This window comes from Panicum hallii, chromosome 4 (assembly GCF_002211085.1).
Source record: "Panicum hallii strain FIL2 chromosome 4, PHallii_v3.1, whole genome shotgun sequence".
In the NCBI taxonomy this organism is placed as follows: domain Eukaryota; kingdom Viridiplantae; phylum Streptophyta; class Magnoliopsida; order Poales; family Poaceae; genus Panicum; species Panicum hallii.
In genome coordinates this window covers 153736-181678 of record NC_038045.1, presented here as the reverse complement: position 1 = coordinate 181678, position 27943 = coordinate 153736, and the positions used below count along the sequence as shown (strand labels likewise).

Sequence of the window (27943 nt, the reverse complement as noted above, 5' to 3'; positions counted from 1 at the left end):
TTCCCAGTCAGTTGAGTTGCACACGACACGACTCTCTTCCAAAAGTCTCCATCAAGAGAAGAGCTGGTGTCATCAACATCGACGCACAGTTAAGATTAAAAGGTGGAGAACCAAACAACCCACTGTCTCTCGAGTCATTCGTGAAAATAATCAGTGTCTCTTAAGTCATCTCAAAGATAGGCCTCCTACAGAAGAACTTCAAAGATGCACTAACTTCATCAAACATAGAATACAACACTAACAGATCTATATACACATTGATTGATCAAGGCAGTCACATCCCTAGCCTCTTGGTGCCACATTCTGAGCAGAATTTCGATGTTGCCCTTAAATATGGGGAACCACACTCATCACAGAACTTCGCAGGGCTGGTTGGCTGAAATGAAAAAGATACCATCAATGCAACGGATAAAATAAGGTAGCATTAGATAGCACGGCAAGGCACCTATGAATCTAGTGGAACTCCAACAACAGCAACATGATGCAGCAAAATGAGGATTTGGACAGTAGAACTTGTGTTCAATTGCTAATCTCTTGTTCAGTAATTTCAGCCAACATGACTCTTTGTGATCAAAATTACAGTTCAAGTGCAAATCACGATAAAAAAACCCCAAAGAAATTGATAAGTGGTGCACCATGCAACTGCTATCGATGCTAAATGAAGAAGCTTACTCACAGTTATATGCATGCGTCCTCCAAGATGACCTTGTCCAACTTGCAAGCAAGATGTATGCTGAGATAAATAAGCCTGCTGCTGGTGTTGGAGGTTATCTGATAGATGTGGGGCGCTTGTACATTGATGAATGGGAGGGAACTGGGTGCAATGTTGAACTTGCTGAATGGTATCATCCTCTGCTTGATGGAAAAGGTGTAAATAAGGTTGACTTTCTAGCTGTTCAATATGTCTCTTTGAAGTTGACTGATGCTGATCTTGTATCTGAAGCACAGCGAGCTATGCATTAGCCAGTGAGTTGAGTTTGATTGGTAGATAAAAAAGAACAAGCCACCAACTATTGGCACTTATATAAGAATTTGCTTGATGATGTCACAACAAAAACAAGCTAGCTAATAAGAATTGCCAAACCAGGAGGGCAGCAGGCAAAATAATTTGTAAATGCTTGTTGCTACTTTCTATTACCAATGAGTGAAGTAAAGTCATAAAGTTACCTCATTTGGTGGGCGGAATCCTGAAGAACAAACCAACGGTGAGTTCTCATCCTCTGCCAAAGCCTAAAAAAATAACAAGGGGTTAACAATAATATAAAAAAAAATTAAGCTACTCATTTTGGCTGCAATTTTGTATTCTCTGAAGCCCAGTATTCAACTTACACTTGTCTCAGGGATGTCAAATGCTGCCTGCGGAGAGCGCCTGAACTTATGACGGGGTGAATAGAATTTATAATCTCTTGAAGAAATAGCAACTTCACTTCGACCAGTCAATCTTTTGAACCTTCACATTTTGGGATAAGATAAAAAGGAGATCAAAGTCGTAACAGCATATCAGAGGTTCTTATGCAACTAAAAGAACAAGAAATGGTACAAGAGAATAAGCAGAGGTTTTCCTAGAAAAGAAGCATATTAGAGGTTTTGGTTTTATTGAAAAAGTTTTGAATTCTTATTTGAAGTTCATTCTAAACTGAAAAATGTGAGAGCAGATGTCATGCCAGACTAATTTCAATGAATGGCCTTCAACAAGAAACTGATTCTAACGCTTCCCCTATGGAAGCAGTTAGCTTAATGCAATATAGAACTATCCAAAACAACATAGCATGTGGTCCAAGAACATGCAATTTTGTGAAAAAATATGCCAACACTAGAAAGATTTTGTTTGCTTGAACAGACTCACTACCACAAATTGAATAACAAAAGGACAATCGTTGCAGCAAGGGTAAATTCAGGAATTTCCATATTCTATCCCCAGAAACCGAGCCAACCTTGCTAGAAGCAAAGGAAGCTAAGCAGCTAAGATTGTGTAAATTAGAAGTCCTACCATTCTGCATCCTCCATTCTCATATTGTCTGGTCTCTCTATGATTGCCAGTCCGTTAATTACAACAAAACGAACTCTTTTTTCTTCTTGTATCACAAGTTCAGGAAACTTTGTCCTAGTTGCATGTGAAGTTGCTAACTCCCTCCTCTTGAAGCTGCAAGGGCCTATACATCGAATCAAACTTAAGAACATAACATCAGATAATGTTGTACTGAGTAAACATTTATGATGAACCATCATACCTTTCTTTGGGAACTTTTGAGTCAGTTTCCTGTACAAGCCACCGGAAGCTTCAAGAGCTAGCCCTATAGTCTTCTCACGGAACCCAATCAACGACGCAAGACGCACATTGACATCACTTACCAAGGTTTCGTACAAGTTTGCTATATACATCAATGGCAAAGAAAGCCTAGGGTCACCCTCATATCGAACCCCCTGTTGCTTTCTTTTGCTTGATCTATCATCCACCTGGATACATTCCAAGCCAGAGCATTCCACCATCTCAACAACATGCTCACTTATAAAATAATCAACAATGAGGTCCAAGAACCTAGACCTTGCCATTTCAATAGGGAGAACATCTGCAACCAAGGGGGAACACTGTCACAATAAAAACGTGGGAGGGAGGGTGAAAAATGATCCAACAAAACTAAACAAAATTCACAGGGTGCTACCTTGAGGAGTCAGGATATCAAAAGGACTAGGGGGCCTGCTGCTGTTATCAAGAGCCGATTGTTCATCGTCAACTCTGACACCATGGAGGCTCAAAGAGCTGCTATATGATCCATGCATGCAATCCTAGCAGAGAAATCAACAGTTGTTACCCGAGCTGTGACACTGTTGTCGTATGTTACAGGATACAAATCACTAAAAGGAAATAAGTTCCATTTCCAAACATCAGAAGAAAACAACCTATTGTGTTAGCTAAATACTATGAGACCAAGGACGATGCAATGCAAACTTTACTTTCTCCCCCTTCCCATGAAAGTTAAGCATATTTCAGCCATAAAAGTAGCAATTTTGTAGGTAGATAGGGTCAGTGACAGAAGCAAAATACTAACTGCGCTAAAAAAAAGAATGTCTGAGCAAATCGCGCTTGCCTCCACCAAATGGCCAAATCACACCATACTAATCGCGTTACAAAAGAGAAAAGGAAAAAAGAATGGCCTAGTAAACAGCCGTGGCGCCGTAGCCCAGTCGGCACTGGATTAGTCGTCAGTTGAGAGGGGAGCGAGAGAAAGAGATTGGGTACCACGGAGCTGGAGTCGGCGGCGACGAGGCTGTCCTCCCGGCGACCGTCATCGTCGCCGGTGATGACCTCCGGGTCGACGTCGTCGCCGAGGAAGCCGGCACCGATGTCGTACCCGCGGCCCCGCATAGCGCACGGGAAAGCAGCGCAAGAGGGGGGGAGAGCGGCGAGACCCCTCCCACTGGGATTTCCCAGGAGGAGCAGGCAGCCATGGCGTCCGTCAGGCACCGTGAGGAAGACAACGGGAAGACCTCTACGTTGGGCCGGCCCAATTGTGGCCCGTAATTCGGCTGTTGGCCCATTTCTCTGCAAGAATGGACAGTACATGCCGTATCGTCAGGAGAGGAGGATGCTCCACTTCCTTCAGAAGTTCAGAGACAAGATCATCACTGGCATGCACTGTCATACATTGGAATTTGCTATACATGCATTGGAAAAGGAAATGCTCCATACAAGTTGCTGGCAAGAGGCACAACACACTCTGCTCTGTAAAAATAACAAGAAATTCTCCAAAGAAGAGCATCGTTAAATCTACAGAACTTGAAGGCTGAAAGATGACATCTGAAGCTATTAACAGATCCCAGTAAACTTAACCCTTGTTTTGACCGGGCAGTTAACAGAACTAGACTAACATCCAAAAACTGTGTTCTAGTAGATATCATTTTAGCACTGTTTTGTGGGTGGCCAAGTGTGGGAAAGCAGGAGTTAACTAGCTTTCAAGTACATTCCATTCCCTGCTCAAGATCAACAAACACCATATCTTCAGAGTCTTTATCCTGTTACATCAAGAGGAAGGGACTACAAAACATCAAAGTTCTATCGGAAACCAGTACTCTAGATCATGTTCCAGCATGGCGTCTGACACCACAGAATGATGCATCTCAACCCACTATAGGCACATCTAGGTGGCATGTGACTGCGAGGCACGAGCCCGTGCCGCCGCTCTCTCCAAGGCCTTGAGCCTGTTAGCCTCCATGCGCGCCCTCTGCTCCTCAGTCAGCTCAATTTTCGCCCGCTTGCTGCTGCTTGCTCCGTCCTGCTGCTTCTGCGTCTTGCCTGCAGCAGCATCATGCGAGCTCGCTTCTTTTGGAGCCAAGGGCTCTGAAGCCTCTTTATTGGATCCCTCTCCAGAAGGGATTCGGGGATCCTGTTGAGCAGTTTACCCAAGTCAAGTGTGTATCCAGTGTCCAGGCAAGAGTATAGTGGACTGTATTGTAGCTTATGGCTTGTGTATCGCTTACAAAAATTTAGGGGACAAATACTTACATCTGCTGCTTTTTCATAGATTTCATCGAGCAAATCTTCTTGCATTAGATCCACATCATTGCTGTCCATTGGTGGATCCATTAAATCTTTGTGTGCTGGGCCGGTGGCATGATTATCTTCAGTCCCTAAGAATGGGTCTTCAGGTGCAGTTCCATCTGCAGGAGGCCTTAGACTATCAGTATCATGGGAGCAAACATTGAAGGAAAATGCAGTTGTAGTGAAACTTTAAACAAGTATGCATGCACGCTGTCTTTTATTTGTGTAAGTAATGCATCAACCCTTATTGTGCCAAAATTCAAGGTTCACAGAGGACAGAGTTGGAGCCTCTGTCTTGGAGAGAACAGAGACGAGCGACAAACCACTCAATAATGGGCAATATCTACCTACACTATATCACCAGACTCCAACCATCCACCCGATGCATGCGCACTGTTAACAAAACAAAGAGCTCATACCAGGTTCACCTGCTGGCGTGACTTCTTCAACTGGTGCCTCATGCAGCACTGTAGGATCCCCTCCTCTAGCAACCCTGTCCCTTAGTTCGGAAATGCATCTCTAAGGAACAATGTAAACAAGGAACACACAGGTCAGAAATAACAAGGTTATGGCAAGGTTCAAGGAGAAAGAAAATACATCTTCCTGGTGAGAATGGCCTTTGTGCGTGTTAACAGAGTATATGGCTTGTAACTAGCTTTTTTTGGCGAAAAACAAATCAATGACATGAGAACTGAAATCGCTTGGTTTGAAAGCTTAGCAATCAACAGATTTCGCAGTTGAAAGAAGAGATTTTACGCTCGAAAGATTCTTTAAGATAAAGAAAGAAAAGTTCAATGGCATGTTCTCCACAAGCATACCATTCTACAGCAAGAACAGAAAGATTTACCTCACAAAAAGAAAAGGAACAAATAGATCGATGGTAGCGCATCTGTGCGGGCAGTCATGGCATGGTAAGAGGCATCACAAGTGCTTTTCATTTAAGGTGTTTGGTCTAACTTTTGACTGTCTTTCTTGCAGCAGTGCTCGAAATCCATCATTCATCATGTTTATAATTGTGTAACAGCAAAGCGTGGGTAGCAACAAGTAATAACGATTTTGATAATGGCACTTAGAGTCTTAGAGATAGAGATAAGAGTTAAATAAAACAAATCATTTCCTAGCTTGAACTATGTGCGTATCGTGTTAAAAAGTTTCCAAGCTAATGAATGCCATGGTAAATTGAGGTGATCATTTGATCTTCTCTAGTATGTATGTTCATTTTATTTGTAATCATAGATGGAGCAGTGAAAGCGAATGTCTGCTTACCCTGACACGGTTGGTGGCCCCCACTTTCTCAAGTTTGCGCACAAACTGTTCAAAGGAGTAGTAAGGGATCAAGCGAGAGTGCCAGTCCGTGTAGAGCTTGATGAGATTACCAAGGTCCTCCACCTGAGAATCATGTATGTAGGTATAATAATAATAAATGTAAAAATCAGGATGGCAAAGGATACCTGAGTAAGCAAGCACACATACACTTACACTAGATGGGCACTAATACCATACCATGGGGTCGAAGCCAACGAATGGTAAGATGATTGATGAGAAAAAATAGAAAGAGAAAATTGGATGGATACCTCGTGGCCTGGTCGGGCGCGGGGCTTGAATGCCTTGGGGAAGTATCGGAGGACGAAGCCGATGCCATCATCGGAGAGGAGCAGGTCGGGGGTGAGCTTGGGGCGCGTGGCCCGCTCCTTCTTCCTCTTCTTATTCTTATTCTCGGCGCTCGCGTCCCCCTCGGCTGGAGGTGGCCTGGGCTTGGCGTTGGGGTAGGAGGAGGCGAAGCGGGAGGGGTTGGTAGTTTGGTCGGCGGAGGCGGGTGGTGCGGAAGGGCAGTCGCGGGACCAATGGCCCGGGCGGCCGCACTTGAAGCAGCCAGTGGGCGCCGCCGCAGCCATGGGTGGGGGGGATCGATCTGATCCGGGGGGTGGGGAAAGGGAAAGGGAAAGGGTGGGTTCGAGGTGCGTGTTTGGTTTTTGGCGGGAGACGGGAGGCGTGGTGGCGCCAACAGCACAGCACTTGGACTGCTAGGGTTGGGGGTTAGCCTGACTGGTGGGCTGCTAAGCTAAGGAGGGCGTGATCACCATGGGCTTTGGCTCGAAAAGGAGATGCTAGGCCGATTGGGCCGTCATCACCATGGGCTTTGACCCTAAGCGAGAAGCATACCACGAGACCAAATGCCCTGCTGTGCTGTCACCTCTTCAACCCAAGTGATTACCTTTGCACTAGTTAGTCATTAGTCCACCTGTGGATGGACGGAGAGCTGATCCGGATAGAAGTGGGACCAAATAAAAAATTAAAGTTCCACGCTTTAGAAGTAGATAAAAATTTATAGTATATATCCTCTGCGTTCCAAATTATATATTATTTTTGTATTTTTATAGATGTTTATGTTTAGATACATGGTAAATGTTAACGATGAATGGTTTCAAAGTCATTGGTCTGTTAGGCATGGGATCTGATCCAGGGCGATCTGCTATAGTGTACACGTGATGCGCGGTAGGTAGGTGTCTTGCTTTGTCACTAGGCGCGTATAGTATACTAGCTAGTATTTGATGCTTGTACGTAGAGTAGTACGTACGTATTTGCTTGTCCAAAGTCGAAAGCAAAAACATGATCCAGATCGGATCAAGGCCTGCATCTCTGATCCAGATCGGATCTCCATCTCTTTCTCTCTACACCACAGCTCTGCATGCACGTGCATCAAGCAGATTCCTTCGAGCCTGCTGGTGCTGGGGAGTGGGACCAACAACGTCCATGCTGTGTGCCCAGATGCCAGTCACGAGTCCTACAGTACAAGGCGTCTCCGGTCGGATAAAGAGACATTTGGTTTCGGATAGCTAGACTAAAATTCTTTATCATTTAAATGTAGTAAATAAAATCTAACTACAAAACTAATTGCATTGATTTATGATTAGCGGATGGTTACCGTTGCGAATTATGGATTAATTAGATTTATTAAATTCGTCTCGCGAATTAGTAAATAGATGTTATTTAATATTTCTAGATGGCAAGATTCTCTTTGACGTGAAGTCTAAAGTCCAGCCCTTCCCCCGTCTACTGTGGTGGTGGTAGTATTATACTTATCTTTTCCAAGTATAAAATACCACTACTGTAGGAGTAATAAAATAAATATCCTGCTGGGCTCCATTCTAATCGCAAACAAAACTAATAAAAAGAAAAGATGGTGATGCATCATCGACGAGCTAAGCAAGCATGAGAGCGTCTTTTTGTCGTCTTCCGCCCGCCATAGTATGAGTGAGCTGTCCAACAATGGACAAGCAAATACGTATATCCCCAAGGGCTAGAATGAAAAAAGGAGCATAAACCCATGCCCCCCCTTTCCCTTTCTTCTCCCCCCTGCTCCGCCTCCACCGGGATTTGCTTGCGTTTAAAAGCCCCACCCCACCGCTCCTCTCCCATCGGCAGCAACTGACGCCACACTGCACTGCGGCGCCGGAGGGGGAGACAGACGACCGGATCCCCTTCCCCTTCCGAAGGGTTGCTTGCAGCAGATCGGAGCTTGGCCTGGTAAGATAACACCTGCTCCCCTCCCAGCATCATCCGATTCACTTCATAGATCTGAGTTTGACATCATCACTCTAGCTAGCTACCCCTATCGCGCCTGCATCCTTGACCTCACCCGCGGGCTAGGCATTTTCCTGCGCTGCGACTCTCACTGGAATTAGTTTTGCAGGCACAGATTTATTTTTACTCCCTTTTCTTAGGAGGAACAGAGGGGGAAGGCCTCCTTTTTGCGCGCAGGGCCAGCTTTTACTTTTTCTTGGTGCAAAGTGATGTAATCCACCGAAAAAAGTGGATTTTTTCCTATTAATTTTCTCAGGGGAGGCCCAACTCGTGCTACCTACATTTGAATTTCCCTTTTCTGCAGTTTCCTATATTACTCAATCAAGCGGGTCATCACCTTGCTGGGATATTTGTTCTTCTCTGGATATCTCAACTTGCTACCAATTTTGAATTCGGTTGGGACCATCAATAATTACTGTTTCACGTCAAAGCCATTGCATGGCTGCATGGCACAGATCTAATCTATGCACGGGTTTGGTTCACAGTTTGTTGTTTTGTGTGGCCATTTCTGCTTGCACGCATGACCTCTGTGCCCAAAACCATTCCAATCTTGTTGCTACTTTGCCCAGATGCTTTTTTTTTCCAGATTTAGTCTAAGTGCATAATTCCAAGCGCAGGTCACAGCTCTAGAGAAAAAAAAAGAAAAAGAAATCAAGAGGTTTCTCCATTGCTCTTGTGGGCTTGTATGTTTAAAGATAGCCGAACATGTTGTCATGTTTGCTAGGATCCAGATTGCCTTATCCAATAATTATGTGTGTATCGCCGAGATCCATTCTGCTTTTAGCAAAGTTTTGTTAAGCTTTCTTTCACCTATTTCATGCCATCTGATTGATTTCCAAGTTACCTCATAATATGTGCTGTGCTGCTTCCTTTTCCTTTTAGTAGCTAGACCATCTGCATGTTACATCAAATGAATGCCACCTGACCGAAAAAACTTATTGGGCTCAATTTTGTTTCTGTTTTAGTGATTGTTTGCTGTTACTGGTTAACACCTACACCACTGCTCAACTAACTCTTCTGTTTTCTTTTTCAACTGTCTTCTTTTCAGAATCATCCTCCATCCATGGCGGACGTGCATGAACCATTGGTGCGCCGCAAGAGGAAGAAGGTTTTGGTGGACTACTTGGTGCAGTTCCGATGGATCCTCGTTATCTTCGTGGTCCTTCCGATTTCAGCTCTCATCTACTTCAATATCTATCTGGGCGACATGTGGTCTGCCATGAAGTCAGAGAAGAAGCGCCAGAAGCAACATGACGAGAACGTGCAAAAGGTTGTGAAGCGGCTCAAGCAGAGGAACCCAAAGAAGGATGGTCTTGTTTGCACGGCCAGGAAGCCCTGGATTGCTGTTGGCATGCGCAATGTGGACTACAAGCGTGCCAGGCATTTTGAGGTCGACCTTTCTGCCTTCAGGAACATCCTTGAGATTGACAAAGAGAGGATGGTTGCTAAGGTTGAGCCCCTTGTGAACATGGGTCAGATTACCAGAGCTACCTGCCCTATGAACCTTGCCCTTGCAGTTGTCGCGGAGCTCGACGACCTCACTGTTGGTGGGCTGATCAATGGTTATGGTATTGAGGGGAGCTCTCACCTCTATGGGCTTTTCTCTGACACAGTTGTTGCAATTGAAGTTGTCCTTGCAGATGGCAGGGTTGTTAGAGCCACCAAGGATAACGAGTACTCTGACCTTTTCTATGGCATTCCCTGGTCCCAGGGAACACTTGGGTTCCTTGTCTCTGCTGAGATCAAGCTCATTCCCATCAAGGAATACATGAAGCTCACGTACATTCCAGTCAAGGGGACTCTGAAGGAAATTGCGCAGGCCTATGCTGATTCTTTCGCACCAAGAGACGGTGACCCTGCAAAGGTCCCTGACTTTGTTGAAGGAATGGTGTACACAGAGAGCGAGGGTGTGATGATGACTGGCGTTTATGCTTCGAAAGAAGAGGCAAAGAGGAAGGGCAACAAGATCAACAGCGTCGGGTGGTGGTTTAAGCCTTGGTTCTACCAGCATGCTCAGACGGCCCTGAAGAGGGGTGAGTTTGTGGAGTACATCCCGACAAGAGAGTACTACCACCGTCACACCCGGTGCCTGTACTGGGAGGGGAAGCTGATCTTGCCGTTCGGCGACCAGTTCTGGTTCAGGTTCCTGCTGGGTTGGCTGATGCCACCAAAGGTGTCTCTGCTGAAGGCAACCCAGGGTGAGGCTATCAGGAACTACTACCATGACAACCACGTGATCCAGGACATGCTGGTGCCGCTGTACAAGGTTGGAGATGCCCTTGAGTTTGTCCACCGCGAGATGGAGGTGCGTGGTATCTTGTTAGTTATTGTTATTATTATTATTGCATACCACACACTGCAATTTATTTATTTATTTGGCAGTGAATGATGAGTCACTAAATACTATATACATTGGCAGGTATATCCGCTGTGGCTGTGCCCTCACCGTCTGTACAAGCTGCCTGTGAAGACAATGGTGTACCCTGAGCCTGGGTTCGAGCACCAGCACAGGCAGGGTGACACAAGCTACGCACAGATGTTCACGGACGTGGGTGTGTACTACGCTCCCGCTGCTGTGCTAAGGTGCGAGGAGTTCAACGGTGCGGAAGCGGTGCACCGGCTGGAGCAGTGGCTGATCGAGAACCACAGCTACCAGCCGCAGTACGCTGTGTCGGAGCTGAACGAGAAGGACTTCTGGAGAATGTTTGACGCATCCCACTACGAGCACTGCCGTCGCAAGTACGGAGCAGTGGGGACGTTCATGAGCGTGTACTACAAGTCGAAGAAGGGGCGGAAGACGGAGAAGGAGGTGCAGGAGGCGGAGGCGGCCATCCTGGAGCCAGCCTATGCTGACGAGGCCTAATCCTAGCTGGAGATGAAGCAGCGTTTGGTTTCTGGTGATTTAGAAGTGGGCCGCAGCAGCAGAGTTTGTTTTGTTTACCTGATGGGATTGGAACGAGATGTTGTGTCTTGGTTCTTATTCTGCTTGCTTAGAATAACTTGATTCTGTAGTGTGTCTGTGGTGGTGAGTCGTTGCCGTTGGTACTCTAGTGATTGTCTGTTTATCATTTTTCTTATGGAACTGCTGAACTTAATTGCATGGCTCTTTTGTGTCCTGTCTAATCCTTGATGCACCACGGGGGGTGTGACTGCTGGTTTCAGTTTTAACTGGAGACACGCTTGAGACAGAGCATGTGGGTGATTGTGCATTCTGCATTGCATTGGCATTGCCCTCCGTCCTGACGCGCCGACCTCTGCGACCATTCCAGGGCTGCCTGTTCATTGCTGATTCCCATTCCATTCGCATCACATGCATCCATGAATTGCTGTCTGGCTGCCTTGCCCTTTTCACTCCACTCCAGTTAGCACTAGTGTTACAGAGCCCATGCTATGCCATGCCATGCTCTGCTCCGGGCAACCACTACATAGTGTACTGGTATTCCTTCAATTTATTTCTTTTTTCAAAGAGGAAAAGAAAAGGAAGCTAGTGATTGAATGGTGCTGCTTGCATTGCTAGCTACAGTAGTGCATTTGCATCTGCCACCTAGCTGTCTCTGGTTGTGCTTGCATTCATTCTTGCCTTGCCTGCCCCTCTCGCTCTCAGAGCATAGGCGCCAACCATAGATAGAGAGGAAGGGAAGAGGAGTGTCTCCAGCCCACCCTGCCTAAACCCTTGCTAATTCCTTGACAGAATTGAAGCAGCATGAAGAAGCAGCGGATCCCCTTCTTCGTCGTCTTCTTCTTCTTCATCCTCATGGTGGCCCTTGCTGCCGATGCTGATGATTCACAGGAGTTGCATGTAAGTTGGTTGATCTGACCTTAGCTTTGCATTCTTGGATCACGCAAAAAGCATCAGATCTGGCTTATGTATGATGGTGATGCAGGTGCAGCAGCAGCATCGCTCGAGCATCAGATCCCTGCTCCAGGCTCCCCCGAAGATAGGTAACGACAGTGTGCAGCTAACTCCTCTCCTCCTCCTGTACAAGAGTTGTCTGCTGATCGATCGATGCTGCAGACTGCCCGTCGAGTTGCGTGGTGCGCTGCGGCAACAACTGGAAGAACCAGATGTGCAACAAGATGTGCAACGTCTGCTGCAGCCGCTGCAGCTGCGTGCCGCCGGGAACCGGCCAGGACACACGCCACCTCTGCCCCTGCTACGACACCATGGTCAACCCGCACACCGGCAAGCTCAAGTGCCCGTAGCCTAGTGCGTGCTATGTATGCTATCATCTTCATGTTAGTTATATCAGCAACTCCCTACCTCTGCTATACTCCACTAAGCCCCCAGAGTCCTTTTTGGTTCTCATGCATGCTCAAGATGAACCTTTAATAATAAGAGCACTAGATTCATTGGGGCAAATACTCTTTGTAAAGGTTCAACGTGTTCAGCTGGTTTTCTGCCAAAAGACAGGATCTTGGTCTGCTGGGAAATACCATCAGGTAGTTACGGTTTAGCTAGTTCAAACCATTTTCAAGATGACCATCCAGTGAGTGAGTAAGAGAGACATGTTTATGACACAAATCAAACTATAATCATCTCAGGACGCAGAAACATCAAGTGCAGGGCTATGACAGGCAGAACAATCCAGTGCCCAAGAGAATGATATGTCAAGAATGCAGCCTGCAATTTACCATCTGGTATACGGTATATGGGATACCATGCAACACAATACCTGAAATTCAAGACAAGCTTTACACATCTACATACAACCAAAGCAACATGATACTGGCACGCACCGATATAAGTAGAGAGCATATAACAGACCAAGAGGCTGGATGGAGATCATGCAGGCTCAGCTCCAAACTCTTTGGGTCTCCAAAAATTTGGCAATTCACAGGTTTCGCACCAGCAATCAGCTCATTTACCCTGGTAGGAGTGCAATGAGTCTTCTATAAGAACGTTTTACAAAAGAAACACATTTCCTAGTGTTCAGTGTACAAGAATGAACCACAAGTCGAGAATCATAGACCATCACAAGGAATGGGTCAAGTGCAATGACAAGGAAGATAGTAAAAATGAGAATTTTCACTCTCTCTCCAATTCCACCCACGTTATTATTCTGCCCTCAAAGCTTCCAATTGGCACAACGCTATGCTTGATGAATATAATGCTCTAATGAAGAACAATACTTGGTGTCTTGTTCTAAAGCCTGCACATGTCAGTGTGATTAGCGGCAAATGAATCTACCACCACAAATACAACCCGGATGGAACTTTTTCACGATACAAAGCATGTTGTGTGGTTCGTGGATTTTCACAGCAGCCTGGTATTGATTATGGAGGGACATTTAGTCTTGTGATCAAGCCAGCAACAATACGAGTTGTGTTGAGCATTGCCATGTCCTCTTGGCCAATTCATCAATTGGATATCAAGAACTTCCTTCATGATAGTCTCTCCGAAACAGTCTATTGCACTCAGCGTTCTGGATTTCTTGATGCCTCCAACCCATCACATGTTTGCAAACTCAACAAATCACTATATGGGTCTGAAACAAGCTCCACGCACTTGATTTCAGCGGTTCAAACAATTTCTTCTTTCTCTTGGTTATCATGCATCTAGAGCTGACTCATCACTTTACATTCTCCACACACCCGTTTGGACATCATATATACTGCTTTAAGTGGATGACATTATACCCACTGCATTCCACTCTCCTTCTGCAACCCATCATATCCAAGCTTCGCAATGAATTTGCAATGAGTGATCTTGGTCCACTGTCACACTTCTTGCGCGTACACGTCACCCCAGCACCTTCTGGAGTTTTCCTCATGCAAGAGCAGTATGTCAATGATCTACTTGACCGTGCCAACATGAGCACATTTTATCCATGCTGCACTTCCATTGATACAAAACCAAAAGTCTCAGCTTCTGTCGGCAAACCAGTAGCAGATCCAACGGAATAGAGAAGTCTAGCACGGGCACTTCATACTTTACCCTTACCCGACCAGACATATCTTATGCCCTGCAACAAATCTGTCTATTCATACATGATTCAAAGAAACCACATCTTCTGCTGCTCAAATGGGCTCTACGCTATCTCAGTGGGACTCCAGATTATGGATTGCATCTAACCCGCTCAGCTTCCACAGACATTGTCGCATATTCAGATGCAGATTGGACCGGATGCCTGAACACCCAACGATCAACATCTGATTATTGTGTCTATCTTGGCAACAACCTTGTGGCATGGTCCTCAAAAAGACAGCATGTCAGCTCTCGTCCGAGTACGGAGGCCAAATACCGGTCTGTGGCAAATGCAGTCTCTGGAACCTGTTGGCTTCCTTAACTTCTCAACGAGCTGCGACGTCCTCCTCACCGTGCAACATTGGTATATTGTGATAATGTCAGTGCACAATACCTGTCCTCCAACCCTGTGCAGCATCAAAGAATAAAACACGTGGAGATTGATCTTCACTTTGTCAGTGTCAGGGACAAAGTATCTCTCGGTGTAAGTATTGCATGTTCCATCTCGGTCACAATTTGAAGACATATTCACCAAAGGCCTGCCACGAGTACTATTTGATGAGTTCAGAAACAGCCTGCACATTTCACCACGTCCAGGCTGAGAGGGGGCTATTGGCAGGTAACGATCGTGGAGTTCAGGTCCACCACTACATGCAAAGGCTCTCCTCAGATGTAGCTCCATTTGACTAGTGTGTGATCCTTATCACCGCTCATGTAAATAACCCCTGTACTTGTACTTGCCTATATTAAGGCCTTGGTGATATCAATAAAGATGAGGCATCCTGCCGTTCTGCACTGCACTCATTCCTTCCTAGCCAGGCCACAAGATACTTTAGAATTGAAGCAGCATGAAGAATAAGCAGCGGATCCTCCTCCATGTTCTCTTCTTCGTCTTCTTCTTCATCCTCATGGCTGCCCTTGCTGTTGATGCTGATGATCCACAGGAGTTGCAGGTAAGTTAGTTGATCTGACCTTACCTTTGCATTCTTGGATCACAGGAACACCACCTACACACACGCAAAAAGCATCAGATCTGGCTTATGTATGATGATGATGCAGGAGCAGCATCGATCCCTGCTCCAGACTCCCCCAAAGATAGGTAACGACGTGTGCATCTAACTCCTCTCTTGCTTCCTCCTGGACAATAAAGAGAATAGAATCATCCTTGTTGTCTGCTGATCGATGCTGCAGACTGCCCGTCGAGCTGCCTGGAGCGCTGCGGCAGAAACTGGAAGAACAAGATGTGCAACAAGATGTGCAACGTCTGCTGCAACCGCTGCAGCTGCGTGCCGCCGGGAACCGGCCAGGAGACACGCCACCTCTGCCCCTGCTATGACACCATGGTCAACCCAAAAACCGGCAAGCCCAAGTGCCCGTAGCCTAGTGCCTCAGGCCAATCTGGCAATTTCTGCCGTGCGTGTTATCTATGTATGCTATCATCTTCATGTTAACTATATCAACTGATGATAAATAAACACCAGACTTTCTCCTCACTCATGATAATATATACTAACAGTCAAAACTAACTGCACTAGTGGTGGTTGTTTTCATATGTACACATCACCCTAAATCCGACAAAACTCACTCCCTCTGCTATCTTCCACAGATCACTGCTAATATATATACAGACAAAGAGTACCATAGTTCACCTAGTTCCCAGAGCTAGATCTGCGACGTACACAGCTCCAGTCGCTGCTCCAGGACGGAGCTATCGGTAGCGTGAGAGGAAGAACTCGTAATCTGGGTGCCTGTTTCTAGTCATCTGCCCACTCTTGGCCACGTTGGCCCTGGACATCACCGCTGCAGCATCATTCAGAGCACGCACCCTCTGCTTCAGAACCTGGGGCGCTTCACCACACTGTCCATCCTCTGGTGGCCCACCAGCTTCTGAACCGGGTTTGCTCATCTCAAACCACCGCTCCGCCTGCATTCACAAAATAAATATAAAGGTGAGAACCAACCGACAGAGCACGATAAAAGCACCCTACTACTGCACATGGCCAGGACTGCTTTCCCAGCAGCATTGACCAGGGCCCCAAAAAACCAACCAACACTCCACATGGCCAGGACCCACCACTAATCCAACATTTACTGGGTCACAAACGAGCAGCAGCTCCACTAAGCCCCTAGAGTCCTTTTGACTCTAATGCATGCTCTAGATGAACCTTTCATAAGGGCACTAGATTGGAGAAAATAGTCTTTGTAAAGGTTCAACGTGTTCAGCTGGTTTTCTGCAAAAAGACAGGATCTTGGTCTGCAGGGAAATACCACCAGGTAGTTACCGTTTAGCTAGTTCAAACCATTTCCAAGATGACCATCCAGTAAGTAAGAGATATGTTTATGACACAAATCAAACTGTAATCATCTCAGGACGCAGAAACATCAAGCTTGGAAACCTCAAACCATGCAAACCATTTTCAGTTAATAACCATGTACCATGAGACACGTTGGTTCTTTACCTTGTCATTGTAAGACTGCAGGCCTATGACAGGCAAAATAACAGCCTCGTCTGCTGAGCTAATCCGACCAATCCAGTGCCCAAGAGAATGATATGTCAAGAATGCAGCCTGCAATTTACCATCTGGTATACGGTATATGGGATACCATGCGACACAATACCTGAAATTCAAGAAAAGTTTTACACATCTACATACAACCAAAGCAACATGATAATGGCACGCACCGATATAAGTAGAGAGCTTATAACAGACCAAGAGGCTGGATGGAGATCATGCAGGCTCAGCTCCAAACTCTTTGGGTCTCCAAAAATTTGGCAATTCACAGGTTTCGCACCAGCAATCAGCTCATTTACCCTAGTAGGAGTGCAATGAGTCTTCTGTAAGAACGTTTTACAAAAGAAACACATTTCCTAGTGTTCAGTGTACAAGAATGAACCACAAGTCGAAAATCATAAACCATCAGTAACAAGGAATGGCTCAAGTGCAATAACAAGGAAGATAGTAAAAATGGGAATGTGAATTTTTATAATAAACAAGATTAGCGCCATCGTCACAACTAAAAGGCTAACAATAAGCATGCAGGCACCCTGTTTATATATAATTACTAATTTAACTCACTTGTCAAATAACTGTCGCCGCGAGTATGGTTGTTCAGATTCAAAAAATTCAAATATGAGCTCGCCATTGACTAACTGTCGATCGTCTTCAGTGTGAAAGGTAGATGATCTGTTTATTGGATTAGATTGTTGTGGCAGAAGCTTTGCAAAGATAGGTGGCAGGTTCTGATGCGGAGATGTTTCTTCTTTTTTGAAAGAAAGATGCGGAGATGTTTCGCACGTCATATCCCCATCCATTGTTTCCTTAACAATGCTTCCACCACTGGTTCTTTTAGTCTGTTTGAAAAGTTGAACAGCAGATAGATATGGCACGAAATAGGTAGTAAACTGGCAATGGCTATTCCCCAAGCCTTTTGATCTACGGAAGTCTTGTGCCTTCACTTCCAAACCATAGCAGCCAGGTTCTTCGTACCACCTCCAGACAGTTCTTAGAGTGATGTCTGGAGTCTGATGGAAACATAAACCATCCTCCACAGATTCTTGCAAGTAAAATTTACAGCCAGCAGGGCAAGGGTTACGGTGCACAACTGGAGAAGCAGAGCTAACAAAATGTTCAAAATCTGCAAGAAGCCTACCAATGCGATGTTGGATGTCTTCTGCTCGTCGCTGTGCTGTGAAAACATAACTGATGGCTTCTTTTATCTTGTTGCAACCAGTCTCAATTCCATCATATGCTTGCCTTTTTAAATCAGCGTGTTCAGATGAGCTCAGTTTAGAAGTCATTTCACTAGCTAATTTGCTATCTCCACCATTGGTTGATACAGGACCAACTGAATCGGAAATATCATTAGCTGGAACTATACCTTTGACAACAGAAGCCTCTGAGACATCTAAATGGATCACATTAGACGCCTCTTTCTTTCCAACAGGAACCCATTTCTGTGACAGGTGTCCAGCAGCAGAATACCACTGACAGGATTCTTGAGAATTATTCTCCGTTGTTAGCTTCACAGATCGAGCTTCCTCAGTTTCTGCAGTGCAACGATCTGTACACGAGTTCTTGGAGCTCCAACTAGTGTATGTGCCCTTGTCTTGAGGACATAAAGAGTAAAGATCTGATATGTGGGCACCATCAGAAGCAGCTCGTAGTGTCAAATCTGGAAACAAGTTGGAAGATACTGATGCAGCTACATCAATACTAGATTGTGAACTCTTATTTCCCTCAGTTGGATAGTTGCTGCTATCTCCAGTTTGAACAACTTTGTCAGCCGAACAAGAATTTGAGGTTGATCTACCACCGATGTCATTGGCCTGAACTAGCAGCAGCGTAGGCAATGCTTCTTGCTGCAGGGAATCCTTTGGCACCTTGGGGATACTGTTCCTAGGAGCATAGTAGTTTTTCGATGACTGAGAACCTTGTTTTGAAGAAGAGCTGCGTAGGAAGGGCGCTTGCTTCTTGTAGATGAGTTTGGAAAATGTTTGGCATGAGCCCAATGCATCTTGTTCTTCTTTGGTAGACTCCAGTTCAAGTGTCCCATTTGGGGACTCATGTTTGCATGCTTTCCTATTCTGATTATGCTTTGCCCGATTTCTTGTTGTATCTTCCTGTACACCCTTGTTACTGTCCTCGTGTGCACTCTTTTGCTGAATAGGTGGATTACTTGAATGTCCTGCTTTAGATATGATCTTGTCATTTCTTTCTACTTTCTGCCATACAGACAAACTATTTTTTCCATTATTCTTGTTCCTATTAGCACCGATTACTCTGTTAGACGCAGTAAAATCACTGTAGCTCGTTGTTTTTCTTGATCTTCTGTTCCTGCTCCCTGAACAAATTTGAAGAGAGTCCTTACTGCTGCAGGCCTCACTGCTGCACTGAACTCTTTCAGTATGACTACAACTATCAGTAACATCCTTAGACGAACAAGATCTGCTCTCTAAAGGATAGTTGGTACCTTCAGTATGAGTAGCACTAAGATGTGGCCTTATCAACTGGCACTTACTCACATCATTCAGACCTGTGGAAGCCACCGGTTGAGAATGATCAAGACTATTTTCATCGTTCAGAGTTAACCTGGCCTCAACATTGACACAGTAGTTCCCACTATTGTCATTGCTCCACTTGCCAAAGAAGGAATCTGTAGTGGCATAATCGGGGTTATAAACATAGGCACATGGAAACTTCTGGCAGCTTTTGCTTTCTTCTCCCAAACCATGTTCCATGAAAGTGGACCCGTCAAAGTCTGAAGAATCAGTAGTATTTGATTCATCATTCAAGTAAGGAACACAAGTGCAGCTTAATCTCCCTCCTGCAGCGTCATTAGATGAGCCAGCACATTCAGAGCCATCCATCTCATCAGTTCCTAGTGTAGACAAATTCAACATAGTACCACATTTCACAGAGTCATTGTTGTTCTCACCACCCAAATGGGCTTTTTTAACCAAAAGGCTAGCAGAGGATGTAATCTCTGACAACTTATCAACCAGTAAATTGGTCGGAAGTACCTCCGTAGGAGAAACACCGTAAGTATTCTCTTCAAAAGTGCTTTCTGATGCCAAATTCAGCTTTTTACGGGTCGTTCGCCCGTACTGTTTCCCTTTCTTGTTTCCTTTCTTATTATAACTCCTTTTTGAAGGTTTGTCATCATCATGCAAAATATCAGAATCAGGCCTCAGAATAGTAGCGACAGGCCGGGGGAACTTCTTTGCAACCACATGGCAGGGGGGGACTGCTACCGATGAACTGCTGATGGTTTTCCTTTGCCGAGATTGACTTAAGGTGCTTCCTCTGTGTGGGCTTCCATTGGAAACTGGTTTAGAAGAATCAGCCTGATCATGCATGTTTCTTTCATTCAGCTGGCCCAAGCAACATGGTAGTATTGGCTGTGCAGATAATAACTCAAGGCCTTCTGTACCTAGATCTCCTGACGTCAAAGAGATTACCTTGTTGACCTCTTGAATGCCAGAAAAAAATGGTGCTGGTTTCCAATCTGAATCATGCCCAAGCGGAAGTACTGTTAATGCAGTGTCCCTGCCACACCACAAAAACACAGTAAACAAGTAGCTTTGCAGAAAATTGCAAGAACAGATGGGTTGCAAGGTGTTATGGTTATGCTGGATGAATCCCTGGTGACATTGTATATGAAAATGATTACACAGTATACAAGGTTAACAAACCAACAAGGAATCCAAGAAGACTAGGTGACACTGGATTGGATTTTTCAGAGGCAAAAATTCAGAACAGCTGTTTTTGGTTCTTCCTTCACTTTCACGTATGCAACCAAGCGCAAGAAACTTTGTAACTAACCAATATACCTCCACAGCTGTCAAACAGGCAGCCACTCTGAGTTAAATGCACGGTGACTTGGTCACTGACAGCTGGCCTGAGTGCCCTGGCTCCCACATGTCAGTGACAAAGTCACAGCTTGCAGTTACATCAGAGGATCCGGTCGCGAAACTCCTAGATAGATTTGATTGTGTTGATGGGTAGCATCAGCTTTATTGATGTTAGAATATTAAGAACTGGTAAATATTTCTAGTTGGTTGTCCCTATTCACATCATTGTTCCGGACCAATTAAGTTGTTCAGTTGATTTATAATTTTCTTGTTAAACAGCAGATACACTCTGTCAAGTTCATCAGTGATAGTTGCTAATGGAAGCATGCAGCAACAGTCAATTACCTGTTCCCCGGATGAACAGAAACAGGTTTGCATATCAGACGACCCTGAAAAGGAGATAAAAATGCCATGTCAGTGTTGATGAAGCCAGGTAATCTTGGCCGTGAAAGAACAAGAGAACATGTATAAATGCATCATAATGTAGACCTTTGAAAAGTGTCTGCCAATATTTTGGTCGAACGACCTGTTGCACTGAATATGTGATGTACTTTGTACCCTTGTGTCAAATACTTCAAGTGCACACGGCATTTCTCAGAAAATCTGTGATCACATGAGTTTAATAACATACATTTCTATTGAGATGATGTAGCATATCAGCAGCATCATAAAGATTTCTCTTTGTTCTGATCAACTAGATTTAAGGAGGTAAAGAAGCAAGCTGACGGTCTCTTGAGCAGGTAGAATCGCCACACAATTGTCAATAAGCAAAAACACAGCAATCAGGAAGTAAAAAAATTTCAGAAAAAGAAAAAAACTGAGACACTCTAGGGTATGTTATTAAGTTGGTGGATGAGGCCGGCAAATACATAATTCGTGAAGTGGAGACATTGAAAAGTTATCAAACTAGAGCACATGGACAGCATGAAATTAGCAGTTTTGTGTACCTTTTGAATGCTGTTTCTATATTGACAGTTTCGATGAACAATGTGTCACATATGACAGGTGATGGTAGCAGATAACATTCTCATAGTTGGATACATGTACAGGAACTAACCAATTTGAAATGTGGAATCAAATTGCCCTATAAGGCTATGACAACATAGCATCACAAGTGGAAGCAAACAAGGCCCTCATGCAACACCTAGTCCGTTACTTAATCTGCAATAAAGCGACTGGTATCGCCATAAGTTAAGCATGAAGCTATATACTAGAGTCCAATAAGAACTCGCAGCCGTCCATGACAAAAATGGACGCTTATGGAGTTTTGCCCATAGTGATTAACAGCACTAAATCAAGCGAAGAAATTTTCCACTAATCCGGTAGGTCTAACTAACCAAAAAGAAATCAAACTCGGCAGAAATTTGTGGGGCTTCTGAGCGAGTTTAAGTTACTAAGCAGGAAATAAGCAGGCAATCCGGAAAGTAAAGCTAGAGAAATTTTAACAGTGGCGGGCGTATCTCCGGCCAAGATTGCAGATAATTAATCTGAAACACCGCACGCGCAGGAAGGAAATGAAAAGAAAAGAAAAACAATGAAAAGAATCTGAGGAGGGTTGGTAAAGGGGGGACCTCAAGGATCGGATGCATGACGATCACCGTAAGCCAGCGGTTGCAGAATCGAAGCGGAAGGGGACAAAATGTGGAGGCTAGAAGAGCGCGGAAATCCCTAGAGAGGATTAGGATGCAATCTAACAACGGGATATTAAAGATTCAATTTTTTTAAAAAAAAGAAAAATATTGGCAACAGGAAGGAGGAGGAATGACCGAATGAGGATGATGAATCTGCTGGAAAGCGGACAGCGAAACGCGGGACGAAAATGGGAGGGCCGAAAAAAGCCTGCCGGCGCTAAAAACAGCGCGCACGGGCGCAAAAACACAACAAAGGAGCACGCTTTGGCTTTAGTAGACTGATGATGAATGAACTCGTCGGAGTCGGCATGCTTGCTTACTCGAGATAAGATGGTGCGCGGGGAGAGGAGGAAATGGGCTCTCCCTCTCTCTCCTCCGGCTCCGGCGCCGATCCTCCCGTCCCGCTCGATCGAATCGAATCGAAACCCTTTCCGTCTGGAAGCCACCACTCCAAGTAGAGGGATTCCAAAGAGCAGAGGATGAGGACGAGGGGAATGGGTGGGATGCGATGCGATGCGATGCGGTGCGGAGGAGGGATCGATCGATCGATGGGACTTTTTGATTCCCAAGGCGAGAAAGCAAATGCAAAGCCGTTCGTTTCGTTTCGATTTGGGGATGGCTCTGTGAATCTGTGGTATCTTCTAAAAATATTTTCTTTTGTTGGTGCTATAATGCATTACAACTTTTCTTTTCTACATCACGTGGCTACCTTGCTATGGTGAGAATGAGAGGTGTTCAAGGTACGTTTGAACCGCCCCCAAAAATGCTTACATATACATATGCATGATAGTTATGCCAAAAACATACCAGCTTCCCTGTAAAAAGCAATTAATTCATACAAATCTATAGCTCCAATCTTTTAGAGAATTATAACATAATGGTATTTTGATGGTATGTTTTCTTTTAGAAAACTATAAATTGTTGGTGCATAAAGAGTCCAATGTTAATAGCTCTGCGTATTTTTACCCTAGATAGCTTAGGTCGAGCTAACACACAGCTTGATTCCTTTCAGATCTATATTAATGCTCACGCCCGTCCATTAACTCCACCAGGCTCAAGTTGAGCGAACCTGAGTTCAGATGAAATGAATTTATTATTTCAGGTTAGGCCATTTATTTCTTTCCCAATCAAAATATGCGCCAAAACTATCTTCAGGCCAGTCTTAGTGGAGTTTCATAAGAATTTTATGGGTATTAAATTTATGCTGATATAGCAGTGTATTTATAAGGAGAGAGAAGTGAAAGTTCCTAGGATGAGAGAGAAGTTATATTCTCGTACAGATATTCGGTTGGGTTACCCAGATTTACTCTTGTTAACTGTATAATAGAACCGTGTAATGAGACTGGCCTTATATGAGCATGATTGCGGGCTTAGTCCATTGAGCTCGGACCCTAACCATCGCGACGATCCTATTTTGCTCAAATCTACAAAATGGTAATATTTACAAGCTCAGTCATACATGATTGCCCCTGAAGGATAAATGAATGGTCGAAAGAAAACTACGAACTTCATTTATGGCGTGCTAAGAAAGTGGATAAGAAGCTGTAGGTGCACGTAGCATATGAAATGGTTGCAGGAGAAGCAAACCCCAACCTCTACTCATTAGTCAAGATGTAGCCGGGTACTAGAATCTTACGTGTGCTCCTAGGCCTCGGGAGAATAGAAATAAGTGCAATTCTTTTTGAAAAGAAAGAATAGAAATGGCAAGTATTACTCATCTACTCCAGTGATGAACATGGGTGCTGTGTGCAGTGAGTCCACACAAGAGGAGACTGACATAGCAAAGAAAAAGATTTTTTCTAATCTTTTCGTTTTGAATGGTACTGTTTCATTCATAATTTGTAGCAGTACAATAGTCACGGGCTCATCTTTACACTCTTTTGCGCAAGCGAGAATGCAAACACAATCGATCAGCAGCAACCTCCTTTTACAGTAGTAGTAGTAGTAGTAGTAGTAGTAGTAGTAGATGCCGTTACATGTTGTATACACCGATCAATGCAAGTACTGTATCTTCATCATATACAAAAAGGCTAATACGATCGAAGCCAGCATTTTGGCAGCTGATTACATTTCAGCCAAGATATCGAAGCAAGACGCCGTCGTTGCCAAGCACGAAGCCTTTGCTGTCATCAAGGAACCTGTGCCAACAGGCAACAACACAAAACAGCATCAGAATCACAATGTTTCAGAGAAATAAGATGGAATGAATATTTTTGCTTTGCTGCTTACTTGACGGAGTAGAGGTTGGCGGCAATGTTGTCGGCAGCCTTGTCGCGCACCCAGCTCTTCCCTCCGTTTGTGGTCTTGAGCAAGACGCCACTCCCACCAGCAGCCCACGCCTCATCCTGCAGTTGCATAATTGCATTGGAATTGGAACTGGAACTGGAAATGGAAATGGATCACATCACATCACCATCCCATTACGGCATTACCCATAGTCTCATTGATTGGGTGTATTGTATCCGGCTGCTGACTGCTAATTGCAATTCCAGTTGCCTTGTACCACTACTACTGAATTACCCAGTTCAGTTGCCTTTTACCACTCCTGAATTACCTGTGAGCGGTAGCCGACATCAAGAATCCCAAAACCCCGGCTCTGCACTTGCACCTCCTCGAAGTCTTCAGTTATCTATGCATGGAAACCGATTGCTGTTACATTGGGCAGCAAGAACATCTATATCCAAAGAAGAGAAAACAGCAGCCCGAGTGTCTGTTGTTGTTTCTAGCCAAGACATGTTAAGAATCAAAGGGCACCCATTTTGCAAGCGATGACAAGATACAAAGAAATGGCAAGTCCTGAAGCACTACAGGTGATTCTTACCCCAGTTCCTTTGCTGAGGAAGAGTCCACCACCGCGCACCAGCAGCCAAAGCCCGCCGTCTGCTCTCCACCCCATGTTCTGAATCCGCCGTGCCACCGCCCTGTTGTGTGGTTGCCAAAATGGCTGCATATATATAAATGCAGATATGTAAATGCAAACTTAAGAACCCACCTATGACAGAACAAAGTAATATATACATATATATATATATAGGAAAAATCCATTCTACACGCGTTTATAGCTATTTCTACATGTGTATCTCATGATGTAGGATGTATCTGACCCGATAAAAGGTATGTACGAGGTGTATGTAATCATACTAGATCATCTGTGACGGTATATACGTTGGGTGTGTGACCACACATGGAGTATGTGGACATACTTATTTTTATATAATATATAATAGTACTGATGTATATCTATATATATATCAACTAGTTGCACCAGACCTGCCCAGGCTCCCATGTCAAATAGAAGTTCCCTCTGCTGGATACAGCAACGTAGCGTCCATCAGGTGATCGGTTCACCGTGTTGAAAGTCCCAGTGTAGTAACTTGCACCGCTAATGCCACTTGAAACTGTTCTGCATCACAAACACAAGGAAGAAAAAAATGGAGGGAACAATGTCATGCATCATTGGGGGGGGGGATCCCAAAAGGCAACACGATATTTTCTCCAATTAGTATGATGCTCTTGTATGAATAATTTTAAACAAGACACAACCTATTGCCAAGGATGTGCTTCATGAAATTCGATAAGCGTGCATCTCTAACTAAGAGGATTCTACTTCAGTGTTTAGACATCAATTGCATTGTTTTACATGTTTGTACCTGTTGAGAGTAGCCGAAACAGTCTCTTGCACGGCAGCCTTCCAGTTGTAGCCACGATTGGAAGTAACATAGATTGCCCCCTCGTCAGTAACCATCTCTGCGCTCTGCTCCCCCGTAGCTTTTATGTAAACCTGGCGTGCAATTATATATAAAAATAGTAGCATGCATGCTAAGGACTTATCAAAGCGAAATTAATTAAATACCATGTTCCCAGGAAGTTGGGCACTCAAAGGTATCCTTTCCCAGCTCTCCCCAGCATCTGAAGTGTGCAGCAGAATAGCAGGTTTGCCGATGATCCAGCCTTCTTTGCCCTTGAAGCTCACTGAGTTGAACCTGTAGTTGAAATCTTCGTCCTCAGCGGAAGGGATGGAGCGAGGGAACCAGGTGTTTCCGCCATCTTTAGTCTCCAATATCGTCTGCCTTGTCCCAAGGAGAAAGCCTGAGCGAAACGGAGGAGCATTGCCTTGCTTAATAGTTAGGGAACTACTTACTAGTTACTAGAGAAAGAAGAATACTAGTACTAGCCCTCCTAAATAAAAGAATACTAGTACTAGCCCTCCTAAATAAAACTAAGTAGTAAGCGGAGCGGCAGCGCATCGATCTGCATTGTGATTTCATTTCATAGAGAATGCATGTGCCCCATCTGTACCGTGGGAGGGGTCGTCGGGGACGAAGGCGATGTCGAGGAGTACGACGCCCGGGTCGATGGGCAGGTAGACGCGCTCCCACTGGGACAGCGCCGGCGCGTCGTCCGCCCGAGCCGCAGGAGTCCACAGTACTACTGGGGGCAAGACGAGAGGGGCGACGGCGGCAGTAGTGCGGGCAATGAAACGGCGGCGGTCCACGGTGCAGTCGGAGTGGGTGGCCCGAGGGACAAGGAGGCGTCGGCGGCGGGAGGTGGGGAGGAGGAGGTGCAGGGAGGCGGTGGCGGTGGAGCCGGTGGCCATTGGCGGCGAGGCGAGACGTGGGCTGCTGCTGCTGCTCTGCTTGTGGCTGCGCGTTCCCTCCGGTCTCTTGCTTATCCGAGGGCTTGCGCCTGAGTGCCAGATCGGTTGATAAAAGTAAAGGTTTCCTTTCTCGAATCCAAATCACCAGTCGGGGATGTAGCTCAGATGGTAGAGCGCTCGCTTAGCATGCGAGAGGTACGGGGATCGATACCCCGCATCTCCAGCTGATTTTATTTTCTTTTCTCTTTTCTCTTTGCATGGATCCGGTCAGAGGAAGGGGCTTGGTAGATTTATCTGGATCAACAGTCATTTTCAGTTTTGGTACCAAAATTATTGCATTGAACCTAGCTAGGCAGCTAATAGAAGAAATAAATAATGCTCATTTCATCCGAGGAGATTTAATCTGGATTGGAATTAAGTATTTCTTTCTTTTCTTTTTGGGTCAGGAAATTAGAGGAGGATCTATAACTAATTTGGCAAACAGCGAGCAGAGTACTGCTGGATAGAGGTCGACTACTGATCAGGCTAGCCACGTAGCGTCGGATGGTGAATCTGCGGCTCACATTCACTCACGGCACTGCCTCCCTGCGCCTGCTCCAGCCACCGCATCTCTCCTGTAGTGAAGGCGGTGGCCACGGCGGCTGCCTACCAGACCCGGCTCGCGCAATCCTGTCCATGGCGGCTGACCCCCCCGCGGAGCCCGAGCTAGCGCAGCACCTCCGCTGTGACTTCCCCACTCAACGCCGTAGCACGCGGAGCCGACGACAATGCCGCGGCTGTCTCCGAGGGCTGCGGCCTCCGGCGCCGCCACCCATGGTCTGCTCGGTGTTGTAGCATGCAAAGCTGACGAGTCCCGCACGGCCGTCCCCGAGGGCTGCGGCCTCCGCCGCTCATGATTTGCTCGGCGCTGTAGCATGCGGAGCCGACCACAGCCCCGCGGCCGGTGGCCGTCCCTGCGGGTAGCGGCCTCCACCGCTGCCGCTCACGGTCTGCTCGGCGCCGCAGCGCCAGCTCCACCCGCGGGCCGTCACCGCCCTACTTGCGTGCCGCGCGAGCAGCGAGGCCAGCGGAGGCGGTGGTGGAAGGGTGACTCGACCTCCGCCTTCCACCCACGCGAGCAGCGGTGCGCCGCGGAGAGCTGGTTGAACGCTAGCCGCACCGGGCACTCCCGGGCCAGGTAGAATCACAGCGCCATCCCTTTCAGAGTCGTCTCCTCCCAGACCGTCTTTTCAATCCGCGGTTGCTGGAGGCGTGCTCTCTCCTTGTGCTGCCG

At 45.7% G+C, this 27943-nt stretch overlaps 7 protein-coding genes and 1 non-coding gene across 12 annotated transcripts; 4 read left to right on the top strand and 4 right to left on the bottom strand.

The window, feature by feature from the left end:
- Positions 1-16: 16 nt before the first annotated feature.
- LOC112889502 (uncharacterized protein At2g02148) lies at positions 17-3435 on the bottom strand. The gene is made up of 8 exons (XM_025956189.1): positions 3242-3435; positions 2664-2787; positions 2232-2570; positions 1991-2153; positions 1330-1450; positions 1168-1230; positions 677-937; positions 17-376 (listed from the first exon to the last, which is right to left on the bottom strand). The coding sequence occupies exons 1-8, from the start codon at positions 3365-3367 to the stop codon at positions 275-277; spliced, it is 1299 nt and encodes a 432-aa protein (XP_025811974.1). The 5' UTR covers positions 3368-3435; the 3' UTR covers positions 17-274.
- Positions 3436-3943: 508 nt separating this feature from the next.
- On the bottom strand, positions 3944-6450 carry LOC112890071 (TIMELESS-interacting protein). The gene is made up of 5 exons (XM_025956917.1): positions 6115-6450; positions 5807-5929; positions 4960-5059; positions 4505-4659; positions 3944-4385 (listed from the first exon to the last, which is right to left on the bottom strand). Exons 1-5 carry the CDS (start codon positions 6433-6435, stop codon positions 4140-4142), a joined length of 945 nt encoding a protein of 314 aa, XP_025812702.1. The 5' UTR covers positions 6436-6450; the 3' UTR covers positions 3944-4139.
- Positions 6451-7909: 1459 nt separating this feature from the next.
- LOC112889248 (delta(24)-sterol reductase-like) lies at positions 7910-11241 on the top strand. Its single transcript, XM_025955791.1, has 3 exons — positions 7910-8068; positions 9174-10430; positions 10545-11241. Exons 2-3 carry the CDS (start codon positions 9189-9191, stop codon positions 10986-10988), a joined length of 1686 nt encoding a protein of 561 aa, XP_025811576.1. The 5' UTR covers positions 7910-8068; positions 9174-9188; the 3' UTR covers positions 10989-11241.
- A 140-nt stretch (positions 11242-11381) lies between these two features.
- Positions 11382-12655, top strand: LOC112889249 (gibberellin-regulated protein 2-like). The gene is made up of 4 exons (XM_025955792.1): positions 11382-11561; positions 11817-11924; positions 12010-12067; positions 12141-12655. Exons 2-4 carry the CDS (start codon positions 11829-11831, stop codon positions 12326-12328), a joined length of 342 nt encoding a protein of 113 aa, XP_025811577.1. The 5' UTR covers positions 11382-11561; positions 11817-11828; the 3' UTR covers positions 12329-12655.
- Positions 12656-13299: 644 nt separating this feature from the next.
- LOC112889250 (gibberellin-regulated protein 2-like) lies at positions 13300-15583 on the top strand. The gene is made up of 3 exons (XM_025955793.1): positions 13300-15043; positions 15150-15189; positions 15282-15583. Exons 1-3 carry the CDS (start codon positions 14939-14941, stop codon positions 15467-15469), a joined length of 333 nt encoding a protein of 110 aa, XP_025811578.1. The 5' UTR covers positions 13300-14938; the 3' UTR covers positions 15470-15583.
- On the bottom strand, positions 15574-22726 carry LOC112889247. 5 transcript variants are annotated; one of them, XM_025955787.1, is made up of 7 exons: positions 22394-22726; positions 20932-21045; positions 20788-20831; positions 17168-20137; positions 16802-16903; positions 16550-16709; positions 15574-16014 (listed from the first exon to the last, which is right to left on the bottom strand). In XM_025955787.1, the coding sequence occupies exons 2-7, from the start codon at positions 21031-21033 to the stop codon at positions 15799-15801; spliced, it is 3594 nt and encodes a 1197-aa protein (XP_025811572.1). In that variant the 5' UTR covers positions 21034-21045; positions 22394-22726; the 3' UTR covers positions 15574-15798. The 5 variants fall into 5 exon arrangements, 4 of the variants coding, with proteins under 4 accessions (XP_025811572.1, XP_025811574.1, XP_025811573.1 ...); XM_025955789.1 differs by having other exon boundaries at positions 17168-19935; positions 20050-20137; positions 20932-22583; XM_025955788.1 differs by having other exon boundaries at positions 22014-22583.
- A 1158-nt stretch (positions 22727-23884) lies between these two features.
- Positions 23885-26731, bottom strand: LOC112888406 (photosystem II stability/assembly factor HCF136, chloroplastic). Its single transcript, XM_025954614.1, has 8 exons — positions 26373-26731; positions 25927-26162; positions 25724-25854; positions 25344-25476; positions 24895-25017; positions 24628-24702; positions 24303-24418; positions 23885-24211 (listed from the first exon to the last, which is right to left on the bottom strand). The coding sequence occupies exons 1-8, from the start codon at positions 26668-26670 to the stop codon at positions 24145-24147; spliced, it is 1179 nt and encodes a 392-aa protein (XP_025810399.1). The 5' UTR covers positions 26671-26731; the 3' UTR covers positions 23885-24144.
- An 89-nt stretch (positions 26732-26820) lies between these two features.
- On the top strand, positions 26821-26893 carry TRNAA-AGC. The gene has a single exon. It is a non-coding gene; the product is annotated as a tRNA-Ala (tRNA).
- The last annotated feature ends 1050 nt before the right edge of the window (positions 26894-27943 follow it).